General features: G+C 38.4%; 1 protein-coding gene across 2 annotated transcripts in view; it reads right to left on the minus strand.

The window, feature by feature from the left end:
- Positions 1-13037, minus strand: part of PHKA1 (phosphorylase kinase regulatory subunit alpha 1) — a 167753-nt gene that overhangs the window by 90750 nt on the left and 63966 nt on the right. For both annotated transcript variants that reach the window (XM_004380152.2, XM_004380153.1), the window contains exons 9-13: positions 11014-11067; positions 9742-9864; positions 8077-8172; positions 7035-7142; positions 5950-6028 (exon numbers count right to left, since the gene is read on the minus strand). In XM_004380152.2, coding sequence (XP_004380209.1) covers positions 5950-6028; positions 7035-7142; positions 8077-8172; positions 9742-9864; positions 11014-11067 — 460 coding nt within the window. The remainder of the gene's footprint in view (positions 1-5949; positions 6029-7034; positions 7143-8076; positions 8173-9741; positions 9865-11013; positions 11068-13037) is intronic.

Below are 13037 nucleotides of genomic sequence, written 5' to 3' on the forward strand. Positions count from 1 at the left end.
TGCTCATAGGTGGATGAATTTATGTCTGGATTCTCAATTCTGTTCCATTGGTCTATGTATCTGTTGTTGTACCAGTACCAGGCTGTTCTGACTACTGTGGCGGTATAACAGGTTCTAAAATCAGGTAGTGTGAGGTCCCCCACTTTGTTCTTCTTCTTCAGTAATGCTTTACTTATCCAGGGCCTCTTCCCGTTCCATATGAAGTTGGTGATTTGATTCTCCATCTCATTAAAAAATGTCGTTGGAATTTGTATCGAGATTGCATTGTACCTGTAGATCGCTTTGGGTAGAACTGACATTTTCACAATGTTGAGTCTTCCCATCCATGAGCAAGGTATGTTTTTCCACTTACGCAGGTCTCTTTTGGTTTCTTGCAGTAGTGTCTTGCAGTTTTCATTGTACAGGTCTTTTACGTCTCTGGTTAGATTTATTCCTAAATATTTTATCTTTTGGGGGGCTATTGTAAATGGTATTGATTTGGTGATTTCCTCTTAGAGGTTCAAGAGAGGAAGATTTTGAAAATTACAGGAAAGAGTAAATTTCTCAAGAATGCTGGGGAAGAGGATAGGCTCAAGCATCAGAAGGAGGAGATGGCACTGAATAGAAGGAGAAATACCTCATTTTCTGAGAATGAAGAAAAGGAGGCAGGATGGGTGAATACATAGGGAAGGAGGGTTGAGAAACCAACAAAAATCTGAACATTAAGATCACCAGGTATGATGCAGCTGGCCATGAATGAGGCTGAGAACAAGAGGTAGGGTTGAAAAGAGAAGACTTGGAATAGTGGTTGAGAAGAATGAAAACACTGACTAATGACAAGAAGGACGGACGGACAAGGGGCACTGTGGACATAGCTGAATGGAATATTGTGGATTTACAGTTGGTATCACACTGCTCAAGGAACCCTGGTGGCACAGTGGTTAAGCACTCAGCTGCTAACCAGAAGGCCAGCGGTTTGAACCCACCAGCCACTCTGTGGGACAAAGATTTGGCAGTCAGCTTTCCTAAAGATTAGAGCCTTGGAAACCCTATAGGACAGTTCCCACCACACATCTGTCAGTTTCTCATACTGTGGTAGCTTGTGTGTTGCTGTGATTCTGGAAGATATGCCACCAGTATTCCAAATACCAGCAGGGTTACTCATGGTAGACAAGTTTCAGCAGAGCTTCCAGACTAAGACAGACTAGGAAGAAGGACCTGGCAGTCTACTTCTGAAAAAATTGGCCAGTGAAAAACTTATAAATAGCAGCAGAACACTGTCTGATATAGTGCTGGAAAATGAGACCCTCAGGTTGGAAGGCACTCAAAATACGACTGGGTAAGAGCCGAGTCAACCTTAATGACATGGATGGAGTCAAGCTTTTGGAACCTTCATTTGCTGAGGTGGCATGACTGAAAATGAGAAGAAACAACTGCAAACATCCATTTGCAGAACATGGAATGTATGAAGTATGAATCCAGGAAAACTGGAAGTCATGAGAAATGAAACGCAAAGCATAAAGATCAATATCCTAGGCATTAGTGAGCTGAAATGGACTGATACTTGCCATTTTAAATCAGACAATCATATGGTCTACTATGCCGGGAATGACGAATTGAAGAGGAATGACGTTGCATTCATCGTCAAAAAGAACATTTCAAGATCTATCCTGAAGGATAATGCTGTCAGTGATAGGATAATATATATACACCTACAAAGAAGACCAGTTAATATGACTATTGTTCAAATTTATGTACCAACCACTAATGCCAAAGATGAGGAAACTGAAGATTTTTACCAACTTCTGCAGTTTGAAATTGATCAAACACGCAATCAAGTTGCATTGATAATTACCGGTGATTGGAATGTGAAACTTGGAAACAGTGAAGAAGGATCAGTAGTTGGAAAATATGGCCTTGGTGATAGAAACAACACCGGAGATCACATGATAGAATTTTGCCAACGACTCCTTCACTGCAGGTACCTTTTTTTCAACAACATAAAGGGCGACTATACACGTGGATCTCACTGCATGGAAAACACAGGAATCAAATCAACTACATTTGTGGAAAGACGTGATGGAGAAGCTCAATACCATCAGTCAGAACAAGGCCAGGGGCCGACTGCAGAACAGATCATCAACTCCTCATCTGCAAGTTTAAGTTGAAGCTGAAGAAAATTGAAACAAGGCCACAGAACCAAAATACAACCTTGAGTATATCCCACCTGAATTTGGAGACCATTTCAAGAATAGATTTGATGCATTAAACACTCAAGACCAGAAACCAAAGAAGTTGTGGAATGACATCAAGAACATCATACATGAAGAAAGCAAAAGGTCACTAAAAAGACAGGAAAGAAAGACAAGACCAAAATGGAAATGATGAAGTAAAAGAGCTGAACAGAAGATTTCAAAGGGCAGCTCCAGAAGACAAAGTAAAGTATTATAAAGAAATGCGCAAAGACCTGGAGTTAGAAAACCAAAAGGGAAGAACATGCTTGGCATTTCTCAAGCTGAAAGAACTGAAGAAGAAAAAATTCAAGCCTCAAGTTGCAATTCTGAAGGATTCTACTGGCAAAACATTGAACAATGCAGGAAGCATCAGAAGAAGATGGAAGGAATGGACAGAGTCACTGTTTTAAAAAGAATTGGTTGGTGTTCAACCATTTCAGGAGGTAACATATGATCAAGAACCGACGGTACTGAAGGAGGAAGTCCAAGCTGCACTGAATGCATTCGCAAAAAGCAAGTTTCCAGGAATTGACAGAATACCGATTGAGATGTTTCAACAAACGGACGCAGCCAAGAAATTTGGAAGACAGTTACCTGGCCAATTGACGGGAAGAGATCCATATTTGAGACCATTCCAAAGAAAGGCAATCCAATAGAATGTGGAAATTATCAAACAATATCATTAATATCACACGCAAGTAAAATTTTGCTGAAGATCATTCAAAAATGGTTGCAGGAGTACTTTGACAGGGAACTGCCAGAAATTCAAGCTGGATTCAGAAGAGTTTAAGTGGAAACAGGGATATTATTGCTGATGTCAGATGGATCTTGGCTGAAAGCAGAGAATACCAGAAAGATGTTTACCTGTGTTTTATTCACTATGCAAAGGCATTTGACTGTGTGGATCATAACAAATTATGGATAACTTTGTGAAGAATGGGAATTCCAGAACACTCAATTGTGCTCATGAGGGACCTGCACATAGATCACGAGGCAGTTGTTCGGACAGAATAAGGGGATAATTCATGGTTTAAGGTCAGGAAAAGTGTGCGTCAGGGCTGTATCCTTTCACCATACCTATTCAATCTGTATGCTGAGCAAATAATCCAAGAAGTTGGACTATATTAAGAAGAACAGGGCATCAGGATTGGAGGAAGACTCATTAACAACCTGCATTATGCAGATGACACAACCTTGCTTATGAAAGTGAAGAGGACTTGAAGCATTTACTGATGAAGATCAAAGACCACAGCCTTCAGTATGGATTACACCTCAACATAAAGAAAACAAAAATCCTCACAACTGGACCAATAAGCAACATCATGAAAAACGGAGAAAAGACTAAAGTTGTCGAGGATTTCATTTTACTTGAATCCACAATCACATGGAAACAGCAGTCAAGAAATCAAATGACACGCTGCATTGGGCAAATCTGCTGCAAAAGACCTCTTTAAAGTGTTGAAAAGTGAAGATGTCACTTTGAGGACTAAGGTGCGCCTGACCCAAACCATGATATTTTCAGTTGCCTCATATGCATGAGAAAGCTGGACAATGAATAAGGAAGACCAAAAAAGAATCGATGTGTTTGAATCATGGTGTTGGCGATAAATATTTAATATACCATGGACTGTCAGAAGAACAAACAAATCTGTCTTGGAAGAAGTACAGCCAGAATGTTCCTTAGAAGTAAAGATGGCGAGACTTCGTCTCACGCGCTTTGGATATGTTATCAGGAGGGACCGGCCCCTAGAGAAGGGCATCACGCTTGGTACAGTAGAGGGTCGGCGAAAAAGAGGAAGACCCTCAAAGAGACGGACTGACATAGTGGCTGCAACAGTGGGCTCAAGCATAACAAAGAGTGTGAGGATGGTGCATGACCAGGCATGTTTCACTCTGTTGTACACAGGGTTCCTATGAGTTGGAACTGACTCTACAACACCTAACAACAATAACAATCACTCTTCCTATTTGTGTGAATTTTCTCTAGTAGCTTTTAGAAGTACAGGTACAGGATCAGAAAATGAAGACTGTAAAACTGATCTGTGGCTGTGTTTTTTCCTGCTGGGTGTAGCAGAAGTATGGTGCACTGGTGATTGAGATATTGAGATAATCAACCATGAGGTAGGGAAGGGCAGACTAGGAGAATATAGAGACAAATATGAGAGGAAAAAAGAGAGCTGAAATGTTTGGCTATGATCAGAGAGGAGATATTGGAATTTTTTGAAATCTGAGGTATCTGAGGTGCAATAGTTCTGTTTGGTTCTAGGAGTGAGTGGCTAAAGAAGAAGTAGAGGGAAATGTCACTAGAGTTATGGATGCTAGATGGCGACTCTATAGATTCTGAAATCTCCTATAACTATGGCAGGAGTTGGGGAGGAAGAGAAAGGCTGGATGTCAAGTCTCAAAGTCTTCAATGAATAAAGTAGAGCAACCAGGAGATCAGTATAGCCAGATGGCATAAACCTCAAAGGAGAACAAGTTTTTTCAGGAAACGGGAAGTGTAATGGGATTTTATATAATGTTTGTTATATGTATTAATATGCAAAGAGCACCTTTATGACCATATATGATACCAAGTATAAAAAGGTTTAGAGAACCCATAGGATTATTTTCCAAATAGAACCAACTCCAAAGTCAAGTGACTGAAGACATTTCCAGGGAGTTTCACAGCAGAACTTAGTAAGAAACTGGATATTGGTTTTAGAAAGCAAAAAATCACCTTAAGCTTTCTACCCTAGGAGAATGGCAGTATCACTGAGAGAGGTAAGGAAGATGGAAAGAAGATCCGCATTTTTTGGGAGAGGTAAAAGGACAGGATGGAGACAAAAGAGGTCAGTTTTTAAATATCAGTGGTAAAGATGTTTTATAGATATTGGGACTAGAAATGTTTGCAGAGCTCTCAGTCCAGTGTCTTGCAAACAGTAGATGCCCCGAAATTAAGTTGACTGTCAGGAAGAAAAATAAAGGTTTGGAGCACTCTCCGAAAAAGTAATAATTGAAGTCATTGAAGGAAATTTATTCTGAGGGAGTAAAATACAAAAAAAGAAAACCCAAGACTAAAATACCAAGTACAGAATAATTGTAAGGATATGAGAATAAAGGAGTACAAGCAGAAAAAGTAGAGAAGAAATGGTCAGAGAGAAATCAGACATAAGTGGGAGGCTACAATGCCATGACAATTAAAAGAAAAGAGTTTCAAGAAGCAAGGAGTGGTTAATATTTTGGAATCCTCTGATATCCTAACACATCATTTGTTCATGATTAAGATTAATAGCAATTTTTTCAATGTATATATATGTACGTATGTATTTTTTAAGACTTGATTTTTTTAGAGCAGTTTTAGGTTTACAGAAAAATTGTGGAAAAAGTCCACAGAGTTACCATTTATTCCCTCTCCACTGCAAGTTATTTCTCCTATTAACATCTTGCATTCCTGTGGTATAGTTGTTACAACTGATGAACCAGTATTGACACATTATTAACTAAATCCATGATTTACATTAGAGTTCACTCTTTGTGTTGTACAGTCCTATGGGTTTTGACAAATACTTAATCTCATGTGTCTACCAATTAATAGCAATTTTGAAATTAAACCAAACCAAGCTCATGATATACTTTTTGAAGCCTAACAAAATTCAAGATAAAGAATAAAGTCATGATTTACTGACCGAAAGAAGTCTTCCTCTAACTAGACATTTAACATAAAGTTTCTGCTGCTGGGAATAAAAATACATACCTTGAACCACAACATCTGGCTTTGGTACAGTAGAAAACCTACGATTCAGGGGATCAATTTCTCCAGGAGCTAAAAATCCCTAAAGAAAAACCATAAAAAGACATATTATTAAGTATCCAAAAAAAAAAAAGCTAATGTTTGAGGGGAAACCACATTCCAGGGCCCATAAACCTGCAGTGTAATATGCAAGAAACAGGTATGGTTAGAAAATAAATACCTTCACTGTATGAAAATGTTTGAGCTGCACAAACTCACATCCAAATTAATCTTATCTGGAGTTAATTTCTAGTGGCCACCATAAATTCTTTTTTTGGAAATAGGTAGGGTATAAACTATAAATAAACAAAAAGTGTTCTGATTATACGCTCTAACTTCTCTGGATATATACATGATTCAGATGATCAGATCACAATGCTTATTATTAATTAAGTCATTAGTCCTGTTTTCTCATCTATTCATATGTCTGCCTGCTATACTTCCTCCTCAGCAGAAATCTTTTGACTTGAGTTTGTTATTTATGAAGTACTATGAACTCTCTCATTTTTCCCTCAAGAATATCATTCATTATTTTCTCCTTTGTTCATTGCATTTAATTTTTTCTAATTGAATGAGAAAGTCACTGGGAAAGGATTATTCTAAACAAATCATCTGCCTATTTTTGCTACATTCAACTAAAGATAATCAAATAGCCATGGCCACAGCAGAAAACGAACAAAAAAAAAAAAAAAACAAACCAATCAACCACGCAAATAAAAAACAGCTGCAAGTTGTAATACATAAATAAACAGGCTCCAGTCACCAGGCAAGGCACTGAGGGAAGTTTTGAAAAGGAAAGATCCAGGATCCCTGGGCAGTTTCAAGTACAGAACCAAAATAGGGAGCTCTGGGCAGCAAAAAGGACATGGTTGCAGGGCAGAAAGATTTTTCTTAAGGGTTGGCCATACTCCTCATTCTGAGAACCTGTAATTACAGCAAAGTACAAAAGCAAAAGACATATCCTTCAGGTTTAATGAGCTACTCACTAATCCAATTATTATGGTGACTAAGGCAGAAAAAAAATGGACAGCCTTTAAGTTTCCCCTTACCTCTGCCATCAAGCTTCCTAAGATGTATAGAGACTGACCCCACATGTGAGGCAACTTGCCCATGGGGACCCGATCCACGCTGTGAGGATTCTGATATTCTTCATCAACCTAAGAGAAAAGATGAATAGGCCACCTGAGAATAATGGAAGGTTTAAGACACTACACAATAAAAAGACTGAGTCTGGATTCTGATTTCTATCCTATAAAGCAGTCACATATGCAATGCAATGAAAAGTCAAGCGCTATAGTCTAGGGCAAGGAGCCCTGGTGGCATAGTGGTTAAGCATTTGGCTGCTAACCAAAAGGTCGGCAGTTCAAATCCATCAGCTGCTCCTTGGAAACCCTAGGGGGCAGTTCTACCCTATCCTATAGGGTCGCCAGGAGTTGGAATCGACTTGATGGCAATGGGTATAGCCTAGGGCAGGGCTTCTCAAACTGTAATGTGCGTACAAATCACCTGAGGATCTTGTTAAAAAGTGGATTCTGATTCCCTAAGTCTAGGGTGGGGCCTGCAATCTGCATTTTAACAAGCTCTCAGGTGATGCTGCTGATGCTGCTAGAAGCTTATTCTACCCATCTCCACCAGAATGGAAGACTGCGTTTCTCCAATGTCTATAATGTTCTTTTCCAATGGTTAAGAGGAACAGTGGTACTCCTCACTGGCATTTTGGGAAAATGAAGACAGTACATACTTTGTTTTCCAAGCCTTATCTACTCAAACAATCCCAGATACTAACCTGAAAGCAGGAATCCCAAATCCTGAGAACTCAGACAAAAGATCACTCTAGTTCTGCCTACTGATACCCATATCATTCACAACCTCAAGATCTGGTCTTGTCCTTATCTAGCTTTGCAACAGTGCCATAACTGAGACTGTTAAAAAGTTTATTTTTAAACGAATAAAATCCTATTTCTGTTGTCCTATAACTAAAGACAAACTTTTAAAACTTTATTAAAAACTGAAAATTATTTTACTCAAATGAGGTAATCCTTTCAAAGTATTACTCCTCTCAGCTCCATGCGATAGCACTGTCCAACTCACCTTGTCAGGAGGAACACTGTACAGCTCTGGCAGAAGTGGGACTCCATTTTTGCCCTTGATAAGGACTGCTTCAAGAGCCTCTCTATACTCTTGAACCTGCAGATAAAAGAAAGGCAGAAAAAAACTTATACAGAGAGTTCCCTTGGGGATCTAAGGGAAGGTTGTGGCCAAAGAAAGTCCTATTGCAAAGGAACTTTTTCACCTAGTGAAAGGGAGAGGAAAGGAAATTGCATTTACTAAATGTTTGCTATAGGTGAAATACTATTGCATACTTTACTGCATTTAGTTTTAATAACCATACTAGCAGGTATGCGTAATTATCACTTTTTTAAAGGGAAATTAAGGCTCAAAGGAGTTATAAACTTGTGGAAGATCGCACAGCAAGTATGTGATTGAGTTCAGATTTTAGCGCAGGTCAGCCCACCTCCAAAGGCCTGTTTTTATTCACTATGTACTATCCTAGGAATAGCTTCTTGACTTTAGGATGTATTAGCTTTTTAAAAACTATATTTTTCCCTACCAAATTAAGTTTTTATTGAAGTCAAGCTTATATTCTTTGCTTAACAATTTGCTCCAGATTAGCATACATTAAAAAACTCTGTAATTTATAGTAAAAAAATACAGTTGTGCTATAGCACTTGTTTTGTTCCAATGCATTTGATGTATTAGAGAACAATTTGAGCATAACATGAATTTCACACTTGCTCATGCACAATTTCACTCTGAGAACGCACTCAGCTAAACTGAGCTGCGTAAGGATACAAAAAAATACACACATGCACACACCTCACCAGGAAAATGAGCCATATCCATTCGCATCTGTTGTTACAACTTTCCATGTGATTTCAGATAACTCTCCTTCTGCCACTTCACAAAAATTCACAAGCTGCAACCCTTCCGATGGCCACCCTGGCTGCATAGCCACGTGCCCTCCCCTTTCTAATTTTCCTCTCAGCCTGTTTTTTATTTTCCATCTGTTTTTTTTTTCTTTCTTTTCTCTCACTGTTTTTCTCCCACTCTTTTGTTCTCTTCCTTTCACATTTAGGGTGGCAGGCATGGGAGCCAGACAGGTGGGCTGGTGGAGTAAATATGGGCACACATTTACAGAGAAAACTTCAGGCCTTTTTCAAGGTAAAAGTGCCATATATACCATAGTATTTATGTATTTCTTAACCATTTAACATGTATAAAGCTATGATACAGCTCTTATTAGGTTTCTATAATTTTTTATGTGTTACTGACAAAGTTTTTAAGTGTTGTGTCCCTAAGCCTATCTTTCCATTAGCCCTGTAGTTTTTATTTCTTGATTATCATAGCATGGTGCTTTTTAAGAAATGCATATGCCACACTACAGCAGAACTGAATGTACCTTGCACTAACAACAAGATTTTGTGACATTCAAAGGACTTTAGGGGTATCTTCATCTTTACTGAGGACAAAAAAAATATTCTCATCTTATAAACAGAGAAAGAGAAGAAGTCAATGACAACACGTGAGCTACTCAATGGTCAGTAGTGAACCACCGCCCCCTCCAAAAAAAATTGAAACAGAAAGGAAAGAAAAATCCAGGACTCCCAATTCTTAACCTAGTGCCCTGAGCTACTAGTCTTAGAACACAACTTTGTCTCCTCCCTATTAGGAAAAGCTCTTTCAGCAGCTCATTACCTGTTCTGCATTGCCACCGAAGACCCCATCAAGGATAAAGTATGTCCAGAATAATGGCCATTCACACTCAATGTTTTCAAATAACTTTAGCTCAGCTGGTTCATAGTACAGACGATTGGGATCCTGGAAAAAAAAAAAACCAATAAACAAAGTCTGTCTTATGTCAGAGGAATTACAGTATGGAGTTCACTACTGACTGTTTTGGAGAAGGTGGTCAGGGAAGGAAGAGCACGTACACATTCTCTATCTTTAACAAGGACTCTATGATGTGACTTCTAACTAGGGGAACAGGGATAATAATGGCATCACAGATGAGTATATGAAGAAGTGAGATTGGTTTGCAAGAAAGTTGAGTTTGGTTTTACACTTGTTAAGTTTGAGGTAATGGCAGGACACAAATAGAAATATCTAGATGGGCAACTAGAGGCGAAGGTTTGGGAATTATCCTCATAGAGGTGACACATGAAGCACAAGTTAGAGATGAACTCTGTGAAAGAGTACTAATATAAAATAAACAGCCCAAGAACACACTGTCAGTAAACCCTCAGAGTTGCATGAATGAAGGGCAGAGGAGAGGAGAAGAATCAGGATGGTGTAGTGTAGTGGAATTGAAATGGGAAAATAGTGAAATACTACAGAGAAGACAAGGAGAACAAGGATTTGATAAAAGGCTATTGGATTGGTCATTTAGGAGATTACAATGATCTCTCAGAGCATAATTTTAGCAGATTGGTAGGGGCTAAAGTCAAATTCAGGGCTAAAGAATGAAGTGGAAGCAAGGTAGAAGACAACATCTTCCAGAAGAGTTTGAGCTCCATGATTAAAAAAAAAAAGTATAATGGCTCTTGACCAGCGTATCTAAGTCTTAAAATATATTTGCATTGCCATTGCAAGTGTTTCTTCTTACAGACCATTGATTCTCTTTAATAACACTTAATTTTCCCCACTGATATTTAAAAGGGGAAAATTTGACAAATAAACAAAAAGAACTTTACTTTTCAAGATCAACAACTGCTTATAACTAACTACCTGCAAGAGGTGGAAGAGGGGGCCACGAGGAACTGTACCTTCCTCTATACCTATTATTGCATCCAGAAAGATTCACACACTGGCAAATTTAACAACTAAACCCAACAAAGGCAGCAAACATCAGTTACTGTTACCCTCTGTACTGGTCTATATAAGTACCATCAGTCAGTTTTTTCTTTGAAAGAGGATGAAGATAGCAGTGACCATTCTGCCTTAGGTTCATTTTGAGGGAAAGAAACCTACCTCTTTAGGAGTTTTATATCCATCTCTTAGAAAGCGACAGCAACCATAACGACCCTGTGAAAGCAGAGAAAATAGGTCAGAAGCATATACACTGGTACCCAAACCCATCCACTGCCATCGAGTCGATTCTGACTCATAGAGACCCTACAGGACAGAGGAGAACTTCCCCATAGGGTTTCCAAAGCTACAAATCTTTATGGAAGCAGACTGCCATGTCTTTCTCCCGCGGAGTGGCTGGTGGGTTCAAACCATGGATTTCTTGGTTAGCAGCTGAGTGAGCTAACCACTGTGTTACCAGGGCTCCTCATACTTTGTTACAGCCATACATTAATCAGAAACACATTCTTTTCAGAATCTACGTGTATGAACTTACCACCAATACAGAAATAATACTTAAAAAAAAAAAAACTGAAATCACCCAGCAGCAGAAACTTATTTCAGTAACATAACATCAAATGAAGGCTAAATTACAGGCTCTTCACTAGAGAGTTACTAAAATTATCCATTGCCATTGGAATTTGGATTGGGATTGCACTGCATCTGTAGACTGCTTTGGGTAGAACTGACATTTTCATAATGTTGAGCCTTCCTATCCATGAGCATGGTATGTTTTTCCACTTATGTAGGTCTCTTTTAGTTTCTTGCAGAAGTGTTTTGTAGTTTTCTTTATATAGGTCTTTTACGTCTCTGGTTAGATTGATTTCTCAAAGTACTTTATCTTCTTGAGGGCTATTGTAAATGGCATTGATTTGGTGATTTCCTCTTCGATGTTCTCTTTGTTGGTGTAGAGGAATCCAACTGATTTTTGTTATGTTTACCTTGTATCCTGATACTTTGCTGAAATCTATTAGTTCCAATAGTTTTCTCATGGATTCTTTGGGGTTTTCTGTGTATAAGATCATATCATCTGCGAATAGGGATACTTTTACTTTTTCCTTACCAATTTGGATGCACTTTCTTTTCTTGCCTTATTGCTCTCGTTAGGACCACCAGTACAATGTTGAATAAGAGTGGTGATAAATGGCATCCTTGTCTGGTTCTCGTTCTCAAGGGAAATGCTTTCAGTCTCTCTCAATTTACAATGATGTTGGCTGTTGGCTTTGAATAAATGTGCTTTATTATGTCGAGGAATTTCCCTTCTATTCCAATTCTGGCTGAGAGTTTTTATCAGAAATGGGTGTTGGACTTTGTCAAATGACTTTTCTGCATCAATTGATAAAATCATGTGGTTCTTATCTTTTGTTTTATTTATGTGATGGTTTAGACAGACAGATTTTCCAGTGTTGAACCATCCCTGCATACCTGGTATGAATTCCACTTGGTCATGATGAATTATTTTTTGATATGCTGTTGAATTCTATTGGATAGAACCTTTTTGAGGATTTTTGCATCTATGTTCATGAGGGATACTGGTCTGTAATATTCTTTTTTGGGGATGTCTCTACCTGGCTTTGGTATCAGGGTTATGCTGGCTTCATAGAATGAGTTCGGGAGTATTTCTTCCTTTTCTATGCTCTGAAATACCTTTAGTAGTAATGGTGCTAACTTTTCTCTGAAAGTTTGGTAGAATTCTCCAGTGAAGCTGTCCTTGCCAGGGATTTTTTGTTGCTGTTGTTGGGAGTTTTTTTTTTTTTTTTTTAACCAATTCAATCTCTTCTTTTGTTATGGGTTTATTTAATTTTTCTACCTTGGTTTGGGTTAGTTTAGGTAGGTAGTGTGTTTCTAGAAACTTGTCTATTTCCTTTAGGTTTTCAAATTTGTTGGAGTACAACTTTTCATAGTATTCTGTTACGATCCTTTTTATTTCAGTTGGGTCTGTTGTGATATCACCCATTTCATTTCTTATTCGGGTTATTTGCTTCCTCTCCTGTTTTTTCTTTTGTCAGTTTGGCCAATGGTTTGTCGATTTTGTTGATCTTTTCAAATAACCAACTTCTGGTTTTGTTGATTCTTTCAATTGTTTTTCTATTCTCTATTTCATTATTTCTGCTCTAATATTTATTATTTCATTTCTTCTGGTGCCT

This window comes from Trichechus manatus, unplaced genomic scaffold (genome assembly GCF_000243295.1).
Source record: "Trichechus manatus latirostris isolate Lorelei unplaced genomic scaffold, TriManLat1.0 scaffold00070, whole genome shotgun sequence".
NCBI classification, from domain to species: Eukaryota; Metazoa; Chordata; class Mammalia; order Sirenia; family Trichechidae; genus Trichechus; species Trichechus manatus.